Genomic DNA, 22,754 nt, shown 5'->3' on the forward strand with positions numbered 1-22,754 from the left:
AAAGAGCCTTGCTGTAATGTATGTCTGTCAAATATTGAAAAGGGGGACCAACATATTTTGATATTTTAAATAACCATTTGCATGTATTGTAAATGGGTTTCTTTCATGAAGCAGATACTTTCCTGAACACTTTCAAGTCTAAAACAAAATATGAGCTAGTACACTACATAACTGTGGGGAAGGGGTTTGTTGTTGCCTTGACATAAAGGCCACAAAGTCACCAACTGCTACTGAAAACAATGGTGGATATATGTAGGATGTAGGACGATGTAAGATTAACCCTGCAGAAATATACTGACATTATTGTGCCAAGAGAGCATAGTGTTTTTAATCAACTAGCAAATACGTGTTGTACCTGTAATAGTTTAGGTTAAATAGTTTGTAGCTTCTGAGTGACTGCACACACTGGAATACATTACTGCCCAAACATGTATTACATGTCTAGATACATGTATAAACATTTATCTAGACATGTGTTATTTAGTTAAGTGTGCAATCTAAAAAAATGGATCAAGGGGAGACACAGTGTAAGTTGATAATGGACCAATGGCAATATATAATGCAGAGCAAGAACTCATTATAAATCATGAGGGAGGAAAGACAAACAGGCAGAAGAAGATTGAACAGCAATTGGCTTTGTCCATGGCAAGGCAGTCATGGTGCACTACAGATCCTGTGTCCCCATAGCAAAATTTGGATGGGGCCAGTCTCTGTAGCACCTGGCAGTGTCAGCTGTGGCAATACCATCATTGATGCTAACCAAATATATGCCTAAATGAAGGACAGGTATTAGGAGGGCTGTGAACATAATCTATACACTACTAGGAGCCAGTGCTGTGGTTAGGAGTAGGGAAAGGGCAGTAATGCAGGGAATTAAAGTGGTTCTTGTTCAAACATTTTATTGAATTTTCCAAGCTAGTAACAAGCGTAGGACATTCAAATACATGTACAAGAATAAAGGAGAACATGATTATCAGAGGCAATAAGAAAAATATCGTTCAAAAACATATACAAAAGGGAACCATAAAAAAAATTATGTAATAATGCAATACAAAGGAAGGTAAAATACAGTTAGGATCTAAATAGAGGGTACTACTCCCCAATACTACATGTAGGTTTCAGGGAAAGCGAAAGAAAAAAAGCAGGGAGAAAAGGAGGGGGCAGGTTCAAAAGAAGAAGGGAAGGATAGAAAAAACCTAGAGGGGGAACAGAGGAGGGGGAGAGGGGGCGTATGACTTCCAGAAAAGAAGAAGTAATGTCGGGAGCAGACCAACGTGTGGATTGGTGCGTAGGGTCACCTTAGGGCAGGACTAAGAGACGTTAAGAGAGGAGCAGCGAATCATCAGAATCCGGCGGAAGGAAGCATTACACCCAAGGGGCCCAGATCATTAGAATCTTGGGGACAGAGTCCATAATGGTTGCTTCCACTTTGGCATGAATCATTGCTTGTGTTACCTTGTCCCTAACTGCTAGGATACACAGGGATGGAGACTTCCATGATTTGGCCATTATTTGTTTAGCTGCTGTGGAGACTTGCAAGAGAAGTTTGAATTGGGATTTGGATATGGAGGGGGAGGGGGTGAAAGTTTAACAGGGCTAAAGTCGGGTCTGGCGATATTGACTTTGTAAAAAGCAGGGATAGCATATGAAAAACGTCAGGCCAAAAAACTTGGGCAACCGGGCAAGACCACCAAATATGGAAATATGTTCCTACCATTGCACAGCCCTGAAAACAGTTAGGAGAATAACTGGGGGTATATTTAGCAATCCTCGCCGGGACCAAGTGCCAACTGGGCAATACTTTGTAATTAGTCTCTACAGCTACTACATTCTGCGAGGAGGACTTGGTAGCTGAACAGATGCGTTCGCAATCTGTAGGGCTCAGTTGTCGTCCAAGTTCCTTCTCCCACTTAGCGACATAAGAAGGGTTTGGTGCCAATTCAGGAGTTGAGAGAAGGTCATAGAGGGCAGAGATAAGGCCACCACGTCTGTGTGGGTCCCTGTAACAAGAGCATTCGAATAGGGTCATGGGGCTGGCCAAACAGGATTGAGCAGCAAGCGGGGCGTAAAAATGCTTTAACTGAAGATACCTGAAGATTTACGATGCTGGCATAGAGTGTGAATTATGGAGGGAAGGAAAGGATTTGAAGCCCTTATTGCTCAAGAATTGATGAGCGAAATTAAAGAGGTTGTAAATGGTGAAGAAACCTTCAGTGTGCAGCTCCCTCCCCAGCCCCCCTTAATTAACTTACCTGAGCCCGATCCTGAACCAGTGATGTGCATAAGAGCAGAAGATTTCCTGGGTCTCCCACTGCTATCCATTACAGTCAGTGAGGCGGGTTCAGGGGATGGGGCTATACCACATTCTGTGTGCCTCATAGACACATAGAGGTGGCTCGGAATCGAGCACACCCAAGTGCCCCCAGTGCTAGCAGCTTGCTATTTGGGGCACTCAGCAGGAGGAAGGGCCAGAAGCCTAGTGGAGGACCCGAGAAGAGGAGGATCAGGGCTGCTCTGTGCAAAGCCATTGCACAGAGCAGGTAAATGTGACATGTTTATTATTTTTTTTAAATCTGAACCTTTACAAATCTTTACTTTTAAAATCAATTTTCCAGCTACAGTATCTTCAGCAACTTCTAGCATATCAGATCTATGGGCCAGAGTGTAAGTTTTAATTTCTCCCACTCCTTCTACAATTACAGAAAGCACCTGCTGAAAGAGGTGGCCTGGTAGTCAGTAGAAAGAAAAAGTAGAGAATTGTGGTAGCAGTAGTAATTAACAATATTCTACATTATTGCATAATTGTTAGTGCTCCTGCATTAGAGATGTAAAATTTCCAGACATTTTGAAGCCATGAGAAAAAATATTTTTTATCTCCCTGGAAATGGATCAGTAATGAAACTAAACTTGCTTTTTAAAATTTGTGATGATCCAGAGGCAGCAGAAAGTGTTTCTGGAATGAGATGTCTGGAGGGAAAATCTACTTGCGCTTTCATTATGGTCCTCACCATCTAATGCCATTTTTTTTATGTCTTTAGGGCACCTCTGGCATGCAAGGATGTATTTGCTCATCTGTGTACCATATGGAAAGGAATATTTCTTCTCACAATATTTCCAAATTTCAGCTTTACTCTACGCAGAAATTGCACTGTGGAAATGTTTCCAAACTCTACATGGTGGTCTCACCATTTTACTGAGAAGAGGAAAAGAAAAAACAATTTACTGAGCAGACTATAGGTAAACATTTTGCGGTGATGGTGGAGAACATTAATTATTACTAATTTGTCTGTCAAATGTACCTTCTTACCTGTCAATGAAGGCCTAAGAGGACAAAAACTACTGTATCCCAACAATCACCCAACTGTAGAAGGTACAGAATAGAGCCCATAAACAAAAGAAACTAAAACCTCCTGCAATGCCCCCTAGTGGTGGAAATTTATATTTCTCGTGTTTGAGAACTGTGTTGAGAAGTACAGTGTTACTTGAATTGTATTCCAGGATTTACAGATGAAAATCTGAGGGAGCTTGCAATAATTTAAAACTTTATATAAAGTGTCAGAAATCTTTCATTAAGGTCTTCATGTTATATCTATGCCATGGTATTCAAATTATATATTATTTATCATTGTAAAAGAACACATTCTACACTTCAACTCAACAAGAAAAACACTTGGGATAAACAAAACAGTTTTTTCATTTCTTTTTTCTTCCAATCTCAATGCTGCATGCAATTACTCTATAACCCAAACGTCCTAAAACCCTGGCTTTTTGTAGAACTACAGCTTTCAATGGTATTATTAGTTTAGCTGAGAGGACACTCTGGGATCTATACAACCTGAGGAAAGGCCTACAAAGGAAAATCTATGACTTGCAATGATGATCCCAAAGACTCATATGATGTCATTTCTTCTTGATTGGAAACATCACAATATTTATTTAAATATCCTAAATGTTTAGCACTGGCAACGTGTAACAGACAATTTTGTATACGTTATACCCATATGGAAGAAACATATATTTTAAATATATTTTAAATATATTCTTCCCAAATATACTGACATATATTTGAAATACTACAATTTTGGCCATATTCTATATATATATATATATATATATATATATATATATATATATATATATATATTATGTTGAAATGCGTCTTTATCACAAAATATGAAAAAGAAAATAAATATTTTTAAAAATACATTTTCAAATATACTGTATGTCTTTAAAAATACATTTAATCTACATTTTTGGAATGCAATTACAAATATATGTAAAAATATAAATAACACATTTCAACATGCAGTGTTTATATATATATATATATATATATATATATATATATATATATATATATATATGTACACACAGTGCAGGAAGGAAGTATTTGATCCCCTGCTGATTTTGAATATTTGCCCACTCACAAAGAAATGGTCAGTCTGAAAATCGAATGGTAGGTGTATTGTAACACTGAGAGACAGAATAGCAAAACAAAATTCAAAAGAAATGCATGTCTAACAAATTATGCACTGATTTGCATGTTCATGAGGGAAATAAGTATTTCCCTATCATTCAGCAGGAGTTTTTGCTACCAGGTGTCTTTCATAGAGGTAACAAGCTGAGATTAGAAGCAGTCTCTTAAAGGGAGTGCTGATAATCTCTTTTTGATACCTGTATAAAAAAGACACCTGTCCACAGGAGTAATCAAACAATCAGATTCCAAACTCTCCACCATGGCAAAGACCAAAGAGCTGTCCAAGAATGTCAGGGACAAGATTGTAGACCTACACAAGGCTGGACTGCGCTACCAAACTAACGCTAAGCAGCTTGGTGAGAAGGTGACAACAGTTGGTGTAATCATTCGCAAATGGAAGAAACACAAAACAACTGTCAGTTTCCCTAGGTCTGGTGCACCATGCAAGATCTCACCTTGTGGAGTGTCAATGATCATGAGAACAGTGAGGAATCATCCCAGAACTGCACGTGAGGATTTTGTCAATGATCTCAAGGCAGCTGGGACCATAATCACCAAGAAAACAATTGGTAACACACTACGCCAATATATATATTGAAATATATTGAATACGGACAAAATTGTAGTATTTCAAATATATGTCCATACGTTTGGGAAGAATATTTTTAAAATATATTTCAAATATATTTTTCTTCCATGTGAGTATGGACTGTAATTAACTTTAGGATTGCAGTTTATGATGTTTATTATGAGCTGACTTCTGTTCTCATTGTGCCGGTTTTCTATAGCTATGCCAAGTCCGTTGGGAGCTTAGCATTGGGTGTGGATTGACTAATACATCTCAAAGAATTATAGTGCTAACAACTTAAGTGTGCGTTTATCTAAATAACACAGAAATTCATGTATGTGCATTTTTGTAACCCAAATCTGATGCCGTATATGACTGTTTAGTCAGTAACACAAGGATCAGTTTTCTCTTGAAGTTCTACTTTTCCTTAGCTTTTGCATTTTGTTCAGAGTGTCAAGTTAGAACTGGAAGACTGTTGTGTGAAGAAGATGTGGTTGCTTTGATCACATGTAAACAAGTGCCTTTTAATTTGAACTATCTTTAATTATTAGCTAAGTAAAGAACAGGTTAAAACTCAGCACATCCTACTCATTGTTCTTTGTATCCTTTATGTAGTTTCATACAGTAGCCCACCCACTGGCAGCAAACACTGGAGGCAAAAGCCTTGATTTTCCATTTGGATCTCACACTAGACAGACACAGCCAGACAATGGGGGATATTACATGTTCACAAATGACTGACCATAGCACTGGAAAAACATCTGGGAATTTGAAGAACTGACGCCCCCTGAATATTTACAATGAAGTTTATTGCTAATGAGTTGTACAAATAAACCTTTACTTGAACAATACATTTGCAATATTTGCAATTCTGAATGCACAATATAAACCAGGGTTGCATTTACTAGTAATTAATGAAAGGGTGGTTCTAGATAGGATAAAGGACCAAATGTTCATATCCAGTTCATGATCTAAATAAATAAATTTATCCGCAAATGTCACTGAAGTATTCATATTTGAAAATTGCCGCTTTATCATGGGCTAATTCACACCAGACCATTTATTTAATAATTACAGGCACTCCAAAGACATGTTGGTAGGTTAATTGGATCCTGTCTAAATTGGCCCTAGTATGTGTATGTATGAATGTGAGTTAGGGAACTTAGATTGTAAGCTCCTTGAGGGTTAGGAACTGATATGAATGTACAATACAAATTGTTGCGTAAATTGACGGCGCTATACAAGTACCTGAAATAAATAAATAAAATAATTTTTAGCTCTGGCAATTTACACAATGCTTATCAATCCCTGCCCTTGTGGAGCTTACAATACAAAGTTCCTATCTTGCATGCATACATGGAAACATTTAGAAAGGAGGATGCAATTAACTTGCCAAGCATGTCTTTGTAGGAAGAACATGCAAACTCCATGTCTAGAGTGTCCTGGCTGATACATTGAGCCCAGTGCTGCAATGTAGAAATGCTAACTGCTAAGACACTGTGCTGTTCATATGTACTTCCATGCAGTCTTCTGTATTTTATAATGTAGGTAAGCATCGTGGTGCTTCAAAAATGTATTTATGTCAATAATATTAGAATATTACCCTTCCCAATTCTATCCAGAATAGAAACATTTCAGCTGGAGTTGTGCTTTAACAAAACTCAATTTTTGTTTCCAGTGGAAGAGAAAAAGGGTTCAGAAAATTAAGCTATGCATAAAAAAGAGATGAGTTTAGCAAAACAGACCATACCTCTGTTGTTCGGCATGCTCTCAGCCTCTTCATGTCTTCCTGCTTTATAATAGGTGACCCCTCGTATAACTACAGGCTGTTGTTGCAGTACTATTACCCTGGGTCCCGAGGTTGGTGGAGACAAAGCTGGTTTGGCTTTGCTACTCTCTTTCTTGGATTTTTCTGATTTTTGAACTTTCTCCTTTGTCACCTTAGACAGTGATTTCTCCCCTGTGTTTTTCTTGCCAGTGGAATACTTGATTTCTTTTGTTCCAGCTGTGTCCTGCAGGATTGCAGCACAACATTTACTTTTATGGTTGACAAGGTTGAGTACAGTTTGCAAATTTGGTGCACATCCAATGCCAGGAGCATAAATATCTACATGTATATTACTCTTATTATTATTATTATTATTATTATTATTATTACTACTACTACTAATTGTTAATGTTTTTCAATTTATTTTATATTATTATTATACAGTTATTATACAGTATTTATAAAGCGCCAATAGTTCGCTCAGCGCTGTACATTACAAAGGGGGACAGAACATGTGACAGAACAATACCAATACAATGTGATACACGAGGGGTTCGAGGGCCCTGCTCTTTCGAGCTTACAATCTAGGAGGGAGGGGATGGTGGCACAGGAGGAGATAGCTGTGGGGGATGGAGTGGTAGGAAGAGTGGAGGAGGTCGGCAAGTTAGCAGGGGGTGGGGTAGGTTTCCCTGAAGAGATGGGTTTTCAGGGTGCGCCTAAAGGAGAGGAGAGTAGGTGATAATCTGATGGGTTGGGGCAGGGAGTTCCAGAGGATGGGTGACACCCTGGAGAAGTCCTGGAGGCGGGCATGGGAGGAGGAGACCAGGGAACTAGAGAGAAGGAGGTCTTGTGAGGAGCGGTGTGTGCGTGCTGGGCGGTACTTGGATATTAGGTCAGTGATGTAGTTCGGGGCAGTATGGTGGACAGCTTTGTACGTCAGCGTTAGGATTTTGAATTTGATCCGTTGCGCAATCGGAAGCCAGTGGAGGGATTGGCAGAGGGGGGTGGCGGAGACAGAGCGGTTGGAAAGGTGAATGAGTCTGGCAGCCGTATTCAGGATCGACTGAAGCGGGGATAGCCAGCGGCGAGGCAGGCCAGTGAGGAGGGAGTTGCAGTAGTCGAGTCGTGATATGATGAGAGAGTGGATGAGCTGTTTAGTGGTTTCTGGGGTTGTAATTATATCAATTACAATGTTTATTTAACCTGATTTTATTGATTTTTTTTCTTTCAAATCTATTTTATAATCTTGTTTGATCCATTTTAACATATTGTTTGTTATTAATTTTTCTTATGAAATACACTATGTATAAATAAAAATGTTAGCTTTTTGGGGAGTTTTTTGGAACTTGATTGAACTATAATATATTACATTCAGCAGTGTTCACTTAATAGGTTGGATTTGATTTATATGTCATTTTGCTATGTAATTCATTCAGATTAATATATCTGCATAGTTGTCCATATGTTGCTGAGCAGCTAGAGGCTGTATATATTATGTATACAATGAAGGTTTGCAGAATAAAAAAATGTAAAGAATTATACATTTACAAATTGGTTTTGATTAAGATTTTAAGGTCACTGTATAGTTATAGGCACTGACTGAATGCAGTCTTTATGTGTTTTTATGGAATTACTGACTGAATGTTCTAATGTGACAGTCTGTTAATGAATTTTATTATTCTTGTGTCAGTCTAACTTAATATCACTTATTCACTGGGCTAACATGAACATTCAGTACGAGCAGACGTCTTACTAATCCACATTGCATACTAACAAGCAACAACATACTCTTTTCAGTCAGGCACTGAACATTTCAGGTCGTGTATTTTTATAAAAACTTGGAGAAAAACAAAGCGGGGATTTTGCCCACAGGAACCAATCAGTTTCCAAGTCATTTTTCTATGGCAGTTTTCAGAACAAAAGCTAACCCAATACCCTAGATTATGTAAATTTTAATTTCCCTTTTTACATTACAGATAAAAAGACATAATAAGAATAAATTAAGTAGATCTAAAATGTGTTAATAAATCAATAAGCCATCTCCATGTTGGTCAGTAGTTGTTACCTGTACTTTGTTTTCTGGTGCATCCTTTTGAAGCAGTTGATATCCTAAATTGGAGATCTCCTTCTTGATACTCATCATAATCTCAGAATAGTTATCATATTTCTTCATTTGATTGGAAAGGTTAATCACACTCTCCTTCATGAAGTCATTTTCACGAGTTAAATTAGTTTTGATGGTCTAGAATTAAATATCACAAAAAAATAGAATCATTTGTATATTTACAATATGTGTATGTTCTGAAAGAATCTTGTTAAGCTTTAGTTATCAAAATCTAAAGTAAAATGTATTCTACTTGCCTATAACAAATTTCGAGTTTCACCTTTCATTCTTACAGTTTTATGGGGATAATAGGAATGTTAGTCTACTCTACGCAACACAAAAACACAGTAAAATCTTATACAGCTCTCCCCTATCTCTCTTATACATGAATTATACAGAAATTAATCTACAAACTAACTTTAACACTCATATATAAACATCAACCATTTGTGTTACAATAACAGTTGATTCGCCATACCTTGGTTACAATAAGTTAAAATAAGCAACCATATTCCCATCAAAATAAAAAAAATCTTAAAAACTGTTCCACTCAATGTCTCTGTATGATATACGGTAGATAAAGTAACTTCAAACATCCCCTTGTAAAGTCAAAACTCATAACATGGAGAACCCTCTATAACAAGGTCTAAATGCTCTCGTTTATAGCTGTATTCCTTTTCTATCTCTTGTTTCATTTAACACTTCTTCAGCTACTTATTAAACAATAGCCTCAATAAAATGAACAATTCGTACTGTAGGAAACACACCTTTTACTAAAAGAATGAAGAATTCCCAAAGGGCACTCACATGAAATGGTGCTATACTGTCAGGCTTACCCCTAACACAGGTGATCAGGCTTCTGTGTTCTACACCTATAGTAGCCCCTTTACCATAAGGCAAGCAGGACTACCGGTACTCAGTTGCCCCCAGGACTTATGCACAATGCTTTAGTGTCTGGCTACCATGCTGGGGCAGGTGCAAACTGAGCACAACAAACAGGTGCTTGCAATTGGCAGACAGGCAGAATGGTTCAATGACAGTCTAGGTATAAAGAAGGCAAGATTCAGAGTAGGCATGGTCCAATCTGTGGTCAAAAGGCAGGCAGAGTTCAGAGAATAGTCGATATCCGATCCAAGGTCATAAACCGGAGAATCCAAACAGCAGAGCAGGACAGACAGACAGGGAGCTTGAACATGTATTACACATGCCATCACAAGCATGAGAGTGCAGGCTTGGCTGGCTTAAATCAGGTTTGGTTTCCATCCAGAGACTAGCCACATCAATCACTTTGCAGGTGGACAGACAGGGAGAATGTATCACAACCAAAACCAATGGAGCAGGACCGCTACATGCTCCTGACATAAACACAGCACTTTCTAACCAACACAAAATAATTCTAACAATTCATATCTTGTGATGATGTCACCATGCAGCTTGATGCATTTTGATGGACTTTCTCAAGTGCTGGGGTGGAAGGATTTAATTATTATTTATATCAAACCATCCCTACTCCAGGCATAAACCATTTAATTGGTATATTATCCTAATAATCTTTTACCATTCTGGAATATTTATATTTCTGTTTAACCGCTTGCCCTCAGCCCTATATCAAAAATACTGCTACAGGGAGGCAGGGCTGCGCAAAATCACGTGTGTGTACACCGTGTTCCAAATTATTATGCAAATGATATTTTTCTCATTTACCTAAATAATTGATGTAAATAACAGTCAGCATAATTCTCATGTTATCAACATTAAGAGTACAATTCACATTTTATTGAACAAACCTCCTAATGATAACAGTATTTTTTTAAACATAAAACACTTACAATGCACTGTTCCAAATTATTCCGCACAGTAAGTTTCAAAACACTTTATAGGTTGTAAAGAACTGAAAATTGTCATTTGTTGCATATTTACTGAAATCAAAAGCTATTTCAATCAAACATTTAACAACATTTTAACTTTTTAAACATTTTAACAGGTCACGTTAGATTTTAACATAGGACCCCTTATTTGATAGCAGCTTCACAAGTCTTGCATCCATTGAACTTATGAGTTTTTGGACAGTTTCTGCTTGAATTTGTTTGCAAGATGTCAGAATAGCCTCCCAGAGCTGCTGTTTGAATGTAAATTGCCTCCTACCCTCATAGATCTTTTGCTTGAGGATGCTCCAAAGGTTCTCAATAGGATTGAGGTCAGGGGAGGATGGAAGCCACACCATGACTTTCTCTCCTTTTATCCCCACAACAGCCATTTATGCAGAGGTATTCTTTGCAGCATGAGATGGTGCATTGTCATGCACGAAGATGATTTTATTATGAAAAGCATAGTTCTTCCTTCTGTACCAGGGAAGAAAGTGGTCAGTCATAAACTCCACATGCTTTGCAGAGGTCATCTTTACACCTTTGGGGGCTCTAAAGGGGCCAACCCGCTCTGTTCCCATGATTCCGGCCCAAAACATGACTGTTTTGAAATTAGTCTTCATGTATTTTTCTGCCCAATGTAGTAGTTTCTGCTTGTGAGCATTGGTTAGTGGTGGCCGAATAGAAGGTTTATGCACAGTTGCAAGACTCTGGAGGACTCTACACCTTGATGTCCGTGGGGCTCCAGAGGCACCAGCAGCTTCAAATATCTGTTTGCTGCTATGTAATGGTATTTTAGCAGCTGCTCTCTTGATCCGATGCATGGATCTGGCAGAAATCTTCCTCAATGTGCCTTTATCTGCACGAACCCGTCTGTGCTCTGAATCAGCCACAAATCTCTTAATAGTGCGATGATCACGCTTAAGTTTTCGTGAAATATCGAATGTTTTCATACCTCGTCCAAGGCATTGAACTATTTCACTCTTTTCGGCAGCAGAGAGATCCCTTTTCTTCCCCATATTGCTTGAAAATGGTGCTCTGCTTAATAATGTGGAACACCCTCCTTTAGTAGTTTTTCCTTAAATTGGGCTCACCGGCCAATCTAATTATCACAGGTGTCCGAGATTGTTTTCAGTGATCAAAAGAGCCCTGACACACAATGCCATCCATGAGTTAAACTGAAAAACAAAATATTTCATCTTTGTGACACTTAAATAGAATTTGCATAATAATTTGGAACGCGGTGTAAATTGTTGGAGGCTTGATCAAAGTAAAGGTGTTTGTGTATTTAATACATAGCTGGAATAAGAATCGGAGACCCTGATCTTTACAAAGATGCTATACAGTCCATAGCAATGAATGAGATTTCACCCTTTTATGTTGCTAATAGTAGGTGAGGGGCAGCATAGGATGCAGAATGGAGAGACGAGGGCTGCCATTGCGAATATCCTGATAATGCTAGTCACTCGGATATACAGTTGCATACCTTCCAGCTTCCAGGTTTCATTGCCAAAGCTTCATTGAACAAGCTGAGGTTAGAAGCTGATTGGTTTCTAGGCAGAAGGGAGTCTGATTTTGGACTCTCCAGCTTTAGTAAATAAACCCCTGTGTGTTTGCAAGAGGGAGAGAGCACTGCATGTCTGCACCAGGACAGACACAAGCCTATAGAACATAGCAGCAGGAAGCTGCAGGAAAAAAAAAGACAAGCTGAGAGAGGTACACCACTTGTCCATGAGCACTGGGAAGTGTGGTAGATGGTCTGGAGAACCAAAGTACTAAGCTTAATAGGCAGGAATGGCAAAGAGAGCCAGGAGGCTGAAAACTATTTTGTTCATTTGAATGATGGAAACCCCTGCACTTCTGACATGGAGTAAACTCACTGTTTTGCACTACCTGAGTTAAAAAAAAAAAAAAACTTGTCAAAGCAGCTGAATACACTTTCTCCAATGAGGAACTCATTGTTATATACTATCCTTTAGTCTAGTCTTAATTCTGTGGTGATTTCTGATGATCCTAGTGTTTGTTTACCTCATAACATGGTCATTTTCTAAAGGTCCTGTTATTTTATGATTATGTCATGTTACAAACAACCAGTGGAATTGGTTCCATTTGTATGAAAATAAAATGTGCAAAATACGTGGGAACAAGGTGTCAATGCATTAAAGTGTTTGTTCACCAATGCCAGAAGTCTGCCAAGCAAAATAGGTGAGTTGGAAGCTTTGGTGCATGAAGAGAACTATGATTTAATTGGTATTGCTGAATCTTGGCTTCATTCTTCACATGACTGGCCCATTAATATTCCTGGCTATATTCTCTTTCGGAGAGACAGAGTAAATAGGAAAGGTGGTGGTGTCTGTCTCTGTGCGAGAAGTGATCTCAGAGCAAGTGTGAAAGAGGACCTAGTTGATGGAGAGTGTGATGAGGCTGAAGTATTATGGGTGAAACTGCACATGGGGGTGCGTACTACAAAGGTAATCATTGGAGTTTGTTATAGGCCTCCCAGTGTTAATGAGGAGGTGGAAACTCAGCTCCTTGCACAGATCGAAAGGGCTGCAAGCGCTGGGACAGTGATAATAATGGGGATTTTAACTACCTAGAAATTGACTGGAGTAATGGTACTGCAGGAACAGTTAAAGGGTAAAAAGTTTTAAACCTACTACACGACAATTTTATGGTACAGTTCATAGAAGCCCCTACTAGGAATGATGCTCTGCGGGACCTGGTAATCTCAAACCATGCAGAGCTTATTACGAATGTCCACATAAAAGAACATCTGGGTAGCAGTGACATTAACATGATTTCATTTATTGTTAGCTGTAAACAGCGGGAAAAATAAAAATGCTCAATTTCAAGACAGCTAATTTTCCAAGGCTGAGAGCTGCTCTCCAAGACTTAGACTGGGAGGGAATATTGGCATCGATGAACACAACTCAGAAAAAGGAGTTCTTCAAAAAGACTGTATGTGAACACACTGCAAAATATATTCCCATGGGCAACAATTTCAAAAGGCTAAAAATCAAACCTATGTGGCTTATGGCCAAAGTTAAAAAAAAGCTATAGATAATAAGAAAAGAGCTTTTATTAAATGTAAAATGAAGGAACACTATCATCGTTTAAACATTACAAAGAAGATAACAGAATATGCAAAAAAGAAATAAAAGGCTGCAAATATTGAAAACGAACAACGGATTGCAAAAGATAGCAGGACCAAACCCAAAAAATTCAAATATATTAATAGTAAAAAGGTCCGGTCCAAGCATCTAGGGCCTTTACAAAATAATCTAGAGTGACTGACTGGGGACAAAGAGAAGGCAAATGTATTTAATACCTTCTTCAGCTCTGTGTATACAAAGAAGCATGGGGGAGCTCTGATCTATAATGGGAAGGGTATTGACACAACTCCAGATGATCCACATTGGCTCACAATTCATATGATCCAAAAATATTTAGACAGTATAAAGGTGAATAAAGCACCTGGACCGGGTGGCATACACCCACGGGTCCTTAAAGAATTGAGCTCTGTCATTTCAAAGCCATTGTTTCTCATTTTTAGGGACTCTTTAATGACTGGCATAGTACCACTGGATTGGCGTAAGGCCAATGTGGTGCCAATATTTAAAAATGGGTCAAAATCTTTACCAAGTAATTATAGACCTGTTAGTTTAACTTCTATAGTTGGGAAGATACTGGAGAGTTTAATAAAAAACCACATAGATGAGTTCTTGCTGGAAAAAAATATTTTAAGCAACAGACAGCATGGATTCATGAAAGACAGAAGTTGTCAAACAAATCTAATTTTTTTTTATGAGGGGGTGAGCAAAACCTTGGACTGAGAGGTGGCGGTGGACGTGGTATACTTGGATTTTGCAAAAGCATTTGACACAGTTCCCCACACACGGCTAATGTGTAAGGTAAAGTCTACAGGCTTGGAAAAATCTGTATGTAAATGGATAGAAAACTGGCTAAAAGACCGTATTCAAAGAGTAGTGGTTAATGATTCATACTCTGAATGGTCTAGGGTCGTCAGTGGTGTACCCCAAGGTTCAGTGTTGGGACCCTTACTTTGAATATATTTATAAACGATATAGGGTCTGAGATTAAAAATCCCATTTCAGTCTTTGAAGATGACACCAAGCTGTGCAGTGGAATAACGTCCTTATAGGATGTCTTCAGTTTACAAGCCAACCTCAATGTACTGTTTAATTGGGCAACTATGTGGTAAATGAGGTTTAATGTTGATAAATGTAAGGTTATGCACTTGGGGGCTAAGAATATGCATGCATCATAGATACTAGGGGGAGTACAACTGGGGGAATGAATGGTGGAGAAGGATCTGGGAGTTCTGGTAGATCACAAGCTTAATAATGGCATGCAATGCCAAGATGCAGTTTCTAAAGCGAGCAAATCCTCTCTAGTATTAAAAGAGAGAGAGATACCATATTACCCCTGTACAAATAATTAGTAACACCTCATCTGGAATATGCAGTTCAGTTTTGGGCACCAATTCACAAAAAGAACATTGGGGAACTTGAGAAAGTACAGAGAAGGGCAACCAAACTGATACGAGGCATGGAGGAGATCAGCTATGAGGAAAGAGTAGAGGAACTGAATTTATTCCCTCTTGAGAAGAGGAGATTAAGGGGGGGATATGATCAACATGTATAAACACATCAGTGGTTCATATAGTGAACTCGGTGTAGAGCTATTCACCTTGAGGTCAACACAGAGGACAAGGGGGCACTCTTTACGTCTGGAGGAAAAGAAATTTAATCTCCAAACATGGAAAGGTTTCTTCACAGTGAGAGCTGTGAAAATGTGGAATAGACTCCCTATTTTTGCCTTCCTCTGGATCAACTGTGGGTATAGGATTATAACTTTATTTTTATTTATTTTTTTAATGGTTGAACTGGATGGAGTTTTGTCTTTTTTCAGCAAGACTAACTATGTAACTATGTTTGTTTTTGTTTGCTTTGTTTTCCTGGTATTTACTGTACCCTTTTTACATTTTACACTTTTTAGTAGCATAAATTCAACTTTGCATCATATTCTTTGCTTCATGTCATCTAATGTCACCAGCACTGCTATTAGAAAACACAGGGTCCCATACAGCAAGCCTTACAGCCCCCCCAAAATCACTCATTGTGTTTATTCAGGAAAGGAAGGGGCTGGTAAATGTGGCATATTTACCGGACCCATCTCTGGCTCTCCATCCTGAAGGATTCTATTGTGTGCTTGCAACTGCCATTCAGAAGAAGAAGAGGGAAGCAAGTAGCACTTGGGGGGCACACAACAGGGCCTGGACAGCAGAGGGAAATGTATGGTGCATAGGGAGGGAGGGTGATGGGTGTGGGGGGGGGGGGGCAATTACTTGAATCGACACCCTGTATGGCTCTCTCTGCAGCGGCTGAAAGCAGCTAAAAACAAAATACAGCGTGTATATTTGTGACACAAGTCATATTGTAATTGAATGCTATTAAAAATTACCTTTCCTTTTCAATCTGCAGCACTGTCATTTTCTGAAACATACAATGCAATATAGCTACTTGGAGGTGTTCTGTACTGTTGGTGTTCCAGCAATCTAATTTCCTGCTTGTGTGATTGGCTCACTGATTTTCCCAGACATCTACAGTAAGATAAGTCAGATTTTAAGCATCCCCTGCAACAAAAGTATCCTTTTTGGTGAGATACTCCCAAAGGGAAATCACATCTAAAGGGATGCAGACCCTGCCACATGTTCCTCATTAGAGCCCTGCAGGTGCAGCAGCTGATTGATAATTATACAACCACTCCCATGCACATTCACTCAGTACATGGACACACAAACAGCTATCTCTTCAAAATAACAAAAGGTAGGACTCTACAACAAAGTTTGGTAAAATCCTTGCCATGTACATAGCTCACCTAGTGGGGAATGTATTTGTTTCTCAATAAAAGTGGAGTTACTCTTTAAATCCAAAAGCAAACATTTATTATATTGCAGTTTGCAAATTCTTAAATGTGATGGCTGCCATAGTTTCTTTTTTTTAGGCTTTTCTTTCTATTTTCATCTGGCCAGTAAGCTGTTTGTTTTTCAAAAGAACAAGCTCTCTTGCAGATATATTAGTTACAGGGATGAGATGAATCATTCAACACTGAGAGGGGTGCTTACAATGATCAGTTTCAGTTGTTCATATAAAACCTTTATCCCAAAATAAAAAAAAAAAAATGTTTGTTGCATCTGCTTATAAATTATTAGCTGGAGTCTGGCTTCAATTTGTTAGTGCAGTTAAATTTGCTAGTTCATCTAACACTCCCCTCCCCCAGACTTACAATGTTGTCATCCATAGGTGCCCCCCATACGTCTTCATCCCTAATACACTTGCTGTTCTGTGAACTTAGTTCAGGTGGCTAAGAATGGCCAGTAATAGAGGTTTCCAGCCCATCGCCATAACAGGCAGGGTTCTCAGCAGCCATATTATCATTGTGCTTAGCTGTGATAAACAAGGCATAGGGACAGATTACTAGGCACTGATTTTTAGATAGATGTAAACTTTACTGAATGTCCTTTTAGGTAACATGATACTGTATTTTGATTTTTATAACAATTGATTCTTTTGGCAGTTGTTTCCTCTCCACATGTGACTCACTGATAACCAGCTGCATGTTTCTATTCCACGGGGCATATTTCTGATTGTTGCTGGCTGCATTGTTTTTTCAGGTCTTTTCTAATCCACTTTTCATCCAGGGGAATTTTTGCATTCTTCAAAGTCATGTTAAAATCAGTTTTTTTGCTAGAAATTACTTAGAACCCCCAAACATTATATATTTTCTGAAATCATGGAAAATATAATGCAGACAGTTGCAGCTTTTTATTTCACATGAATTTGAAACACAATTTGAGTTTATTACATTTGCACAGGGTTGTCCTGAGTAAATAGATGCCAAGACTATAAATCACCCATGAAATGGCAGAAAACCACCATTGATGATGCTTTAAAAGCTTTAACAAGTTATTGATTTAGAGTTAACCATGACTTATGGCTCTAGAATGTCTCTCTCTCCAATGTTCACAGCAATAGTTTACATAAATGTGCGGTATCTACACACACATTTGCATTCCTGTATTTGTGTGTGTGGGGGGGGGGGGTGGGTACAGTTTTTGGAAAAATCAGTGGTCTATTTGACCCCCACTCCCATGTCTCCCCTGCCCTCCAATTCAGCTAATTAAGCACAGCTTGATTAGCTGCATACTCTGCTACAGTAGCCATGGAATCATATATATAGAAGTGGCCCTGTAGAAGTGTTGGTTATAAATGGTAAAAGTCCATATAAAAGTCCAAAAGGTATGAAGCATCGCTGGAAGCACCCTTGAGAGTAAATCTGGGACTCTGTAAGTCTAATAGAAAAAGAGACAAAGGGGCGCCAGACTAAATGCAACATAAAGTTAGTGCGGTTTATTAAAACGCATACAATTGGCAACTCACTAGAGAGTAGAAGAGGCAGGCATATGTACACGTCCTACTGGTGTCTCCCATATAGTTCCAGCTGTCAGGATGGTCAGGGTAGCCTCTGCGTAGCTGAGCTGTGGGGCTGGAGCATCCAAGAGCAACTGTCCACCGCGATAGCCAGCGTGGAACAAAATATTGCGCACCGGACGTGACGTCAGCAGGGAAACCGTGACATAGGAGTGGAGGGTAACGCATTTTGAAGCTTCTGCTTCTTCTTCTTCAGACCTTCAGTAGCCAAGGAATGACAACTGAGAAGTGATGTAATACATGTCGTTTCTGGGTTCATTAGTCATTGTGGGGATTGGGGAACAGATGGCCCTTCTGACCACTGTAAAAGTGATCAGGTGGCTTTAGAACTGCCCAGATCACTTTTACTGAACAGCCAGTCACTGGCTGTAAAAAAAAAAAAAGATACCAAGATCATGGTAAAACGGGCTAAGGACATAGAGTGGTTAAAAAGAGAAAATAGATATTATTCCTCGGCAGTGTGCATCAGCACAGAAGCTTATTTTTGCCCTTGAAGGCATGTGACAGAGTGATTTACAAGCTGTTTATGATTTGCAGAGATTGTAGGAGATACAAATAACACCAATTGTCAAAACAAGAGCCTTTAGATCAGTATCACGGGTTCTAAAAGCTGATATGACATTTTAGTGCTTGGGTTTGCATCTACTTTAACATACGATGATTGAGCTCCTTAAATTGCATTGCTGGGATGCCCTGCCTGTGTGCACAGATCTGCACATCCAAAAATCCAGACAGCTAAATATTTGTCTGAAACAATTTATTGATTGACATATCTTTAATTGTTAAGACATTAGCTGTTGAAGTATGAAGTGGAATCTCCCTTTTTTATTTCTAAAGAACGCGTTTGTTACCCCAACATTTCACATTCCTGATATGTGTCTGTTGTGCCATGTACTTGGTACAACAGATACATATTTAATTTCCCTGAAACATACCCCAACATATTCATATTCCTGATATATGTCTGTTGTACCATGTGCTAAAAAGTATCCTGTTCTCTTTGTATCTCTTCCTTTGTGTGAAATAACGGGTGATTCTGCCAGTTCTCATGCTTTCCTATTTCAAACTGACCACACTAGGCATAAAAAACATCCCTGCATAGTCAGTTTTCTGGCTGTACTGAGATCACAGCCTGCCTGTCCTGCAATGGCCAAGACTTGTGCTGATATGCCCCCTCCCCCACTACAGCTCTTCACTGGGAAGATCTGTGTATTGATCTTTCTCTGTCTCCTGTTGAGAAGCCCCCCTTGCCACAGATGTATAAAATCAAGCACCTAGGCATGCAGACTGCTTCTATAAATATTTGTGAAAGAATGGGTCACTCTCAGGAGTTCAGTGAATTCAAACTTGGTACCGTGATGGGTTGCCACCTGTGTAATAAGTCCATCCTTGAAATTTCCTTGCTACTAAATATTCCACGGTCAACTGTTAGTGGTATTATAACAAAGTGGAAGTAACTGAGAGCAACAGCAACTCAGTCACTGTGGTAGGCCACGTAAAATGACAGAGCGGGGTCAGCGCATGCTGAAGCGCACAGTGCGCAGAAGTCGCCAACTGTCTGCAGAGTCAATAGCTAAAGACCTTCAAACTTGGTGTGGCCTTCAGATTAGCACAACAACAGTGCGTAGAGAGCTTCATGGAATGGGTTTCCATGGCCGAGCAGCCGCATGTAAGCCTTACATCACCAAGTGCAATGCACAGTGTTGGATGTGGTGGTGTACAGCACGCCGCCACTGGACTCTAGAGCAGTGGAGACGTGTTTCTGGAGTACATGTCTTCCTGAAAGGCTCTGATAAACAAAGACTTTCCCCTATATAAGGCTACATATGTTAATAGAGGGGTACCCCGTAAGTTTGACAAGATATGGGATAGCTGGGTGGCTTCCCTGCACACAGTGGCAGATTGAACTAAATTATTTTCTGTATATGTCTACTTATTGCATATTATCACTCTGTCTCCTGTAAGAAAGCCTTGATTTCAATAGTTATTCATTTTGCCCTTGACATATAGTCACGCTTGACAGGGGGCTGGTGTGGTGTATACTACTGACTTGCTGGGTATGTGTTATTGTAGAGAGGTCACTTTTTTTCCTGATGATCTATTGTAGGTCCCTTTCACACGGGGTGGACCCTTCAGCAGATCTGCTTGCTCAGCGGGGGATCTGCCCACTGATCCCCGCTGAGTAAATGGATGACAGGTCTGTGTCCTCTACACATATGCAGAGCAGACACAGCCCATTGTCCTCTATAGGCTGTCAGATTGAAATGGAACGACTGTCCATATCCATCCAACTGCCATCTAATACGATCAGCCAGATGGATGGGGAACAGATTCCCATCCGTCTGTTTTTATCGGACAGGATTGGATCGGATGCAGGCAGATGTAAACGGACACATGTCCATTTACACCCACCGTTGCATAGAGAGCAATGGAGCATTCAATGGCATCCGCTTTAAAAATGGACAGGTGGACCCCATCTGTCCACTCATGTGAAAGGGGCCAAAGACATTCGCTGTACTAACTACAGGCATTGCTTCCTATCTTGTATTATTTTTTGTATGACTGCATGCTCTTGTTGTACACCTGCAGTCACTGTTTTGTGCTTTTTACTTGTATGTATATGCAAATTTGTTAATGAAAAGAATTTTCAAAACAAAAAAAAACAGGAAAGATTGACCATCTCTGAAATTCATCCTCATTCTCTCAAAAATTTCATATTGAGTGTATTCTAAGTACATGTGCAGTTTTTCAAAGTCTTATATTATGCAACTACAAAGCACAGCCTAAAGCCTTCCATCTGAAATATGTTCACCACCTGTGCTAACGTTTCTTTTTCAGATTACTTAACAGCAAGGGTTATGGATATTCCAGACATGGTTTCTTCTACCTTCAAAAAAGAAAATTCTAATAACCCCAATAATACTATAGCAAGCTGCAGGCTACAAACAGTGAAAGCACAGCATAAGGGCAACACTGGCACCAAAAAAAAACACATTTCGGTCATTCATATTCCTACTAATCTGAATGCAACCCATTGTTTTCTATGGACCCCTGAACACAGCCACATACATGTCATTAATCTAGCGCAGCCTTTCTCAATCAGGGTGCCTTCAGGTTTCCTCAGGGGTGTCTTGGCAAAATGTCAAAAAATGGCCCAAAACTTGCTTACAAGCCAGTGGGTGAAACCAAGCCTGCCTTTTAGTTACACAAAGCCATAAGTTTTCATCGTGCACCATTACAACCTTCTAGCCACTGGCGTGCTGACAACCAATAACATCATCAGCCCTCCAGCTGTTGATAAACTACTAGACCTTGCAGGCATTGCAAGATTGACAGTTACAAGCATAACTCCTAAAGGCAGAGGCATGATGCGACTTGTAGTTTCAAAACAGCTGTAGGGCCTCCAGTTTGACACCACTGGTCTGGAGGCACCCCATTTTAGAATGGGGAGCCTCAAGACCTTCCATTTTAAAGGGAGCCTCAGGACTGTCTATAATTTTAAAGGGTGCCTTGACTGAGAAAAGGTTGAGAAACACTGATCTAGCGCCATATTCAGATCTGGAAAAGAAAAAGTCAGTCTATATGCGCACGTGTGAATTTGCATGTGCATGCTTACATATATAAATCATGCTGCCCTTGAACATAAAAGCAGCAACATGCAAGAAAAGGCACCAAAGTTATCGATTTTAAATATTAAACTGTAATATTATGTGAATATGTTTATGCAAAATGGTATTCCTGGGAGCTGCAAGAATTTTATATGCTTAAATGCGTACAAACATTTATGCTTCTATACCTGTTGTGTAAACGCAAGTACTATATGGACCATACCTGCATTTTGTGACAGAGGAATTTTCTGCAAGGAAGAGCCAGTGTAAAAACACCAGTACTATGTGCAAAAAAAACTTGTGCATACGATATTTGGCCAAACACATGTTTGCATTTCTTTTTGACCTTGAATCAATTATTTTTGTGGCAGACATCGAATTTTGAGATTCACATTTCAAACTCTATCACTTCAAATTCAGGGCACAGGGCAAGGGGAGAGGTTTGCTGAACCTACACAAATTTTACAGAAAAATATTTTAGCACGTTTACTTCTAAATGTTGATTATAAAAATCAATGATGATTGCAAACTCAGAACGTTTTCTTGTCTATGCTGAGTGTCTGAGTAACCAAAAGTATTGTTCTGCATGATAAACTATTTGCTAGTAATCAACAAATAGAGGCAAGGCCTGTATCTGTTGATCACTGCATGAGTAAATAGTCCCCTCTCTGTCCCCAGCCTGTGCAGAAGTGTTAGGGCACAGGGAACTTTTATTTAATCGCTGAGAGCCAAGCCCAAAGCAGGGGCGGACTGACCATTTGGAAACTCGGGCACTGCCCGAGGGCCTGGGGTCAGTAGGGGGCCCCATGAGATTCCCCTGGTACCTTTTTCATAGCCTTTTTTTAGTTTG

General features: G+C 39.4%; 1 protein-coding gene across 1 annotated transcript in view; it reads right to left on the reverse strand.

Moving 5' to 3' along the window:
- The window catches only part of OLFML2A (olfactomedin like 2A), a 184,217-nt gene that overhangs the window by 23,589 nt on the left and 137,874 nt on the right, over positions 1–22,754 (reverse strand). The window contains exons 4-5 of the mRNA XM_089693387.1: positions 8,879–9,055; positions 6,796–7,057 (exon numbers count right to left, since the gene is read on the reverse strand). Coding sequence (XP_089549513.1) covers positions 6,796–7,057; positions 8,879–9,055 — 439 coding nt within the window. The remainder of the gene's footprint in view (positions 1–6,795; positions 7,058–8,878; positions 9,056–22,754) is intronic.

The sequence above is a fragment of the Staurois parvus genome, unplaced genomic scaffold (assembly GCF_062004578.1).
Source record: "Staurois parvus isolate SC_StPar_1 unplaced genomic scaffold, SC_StPar_1.0 ptg000630l, whole genome shotgun sequence".
NCBI lineage: Eukaryota > Metazoa > Chordata > Amphibia > Anura > Ranidae > Staurois > Staurois parvus.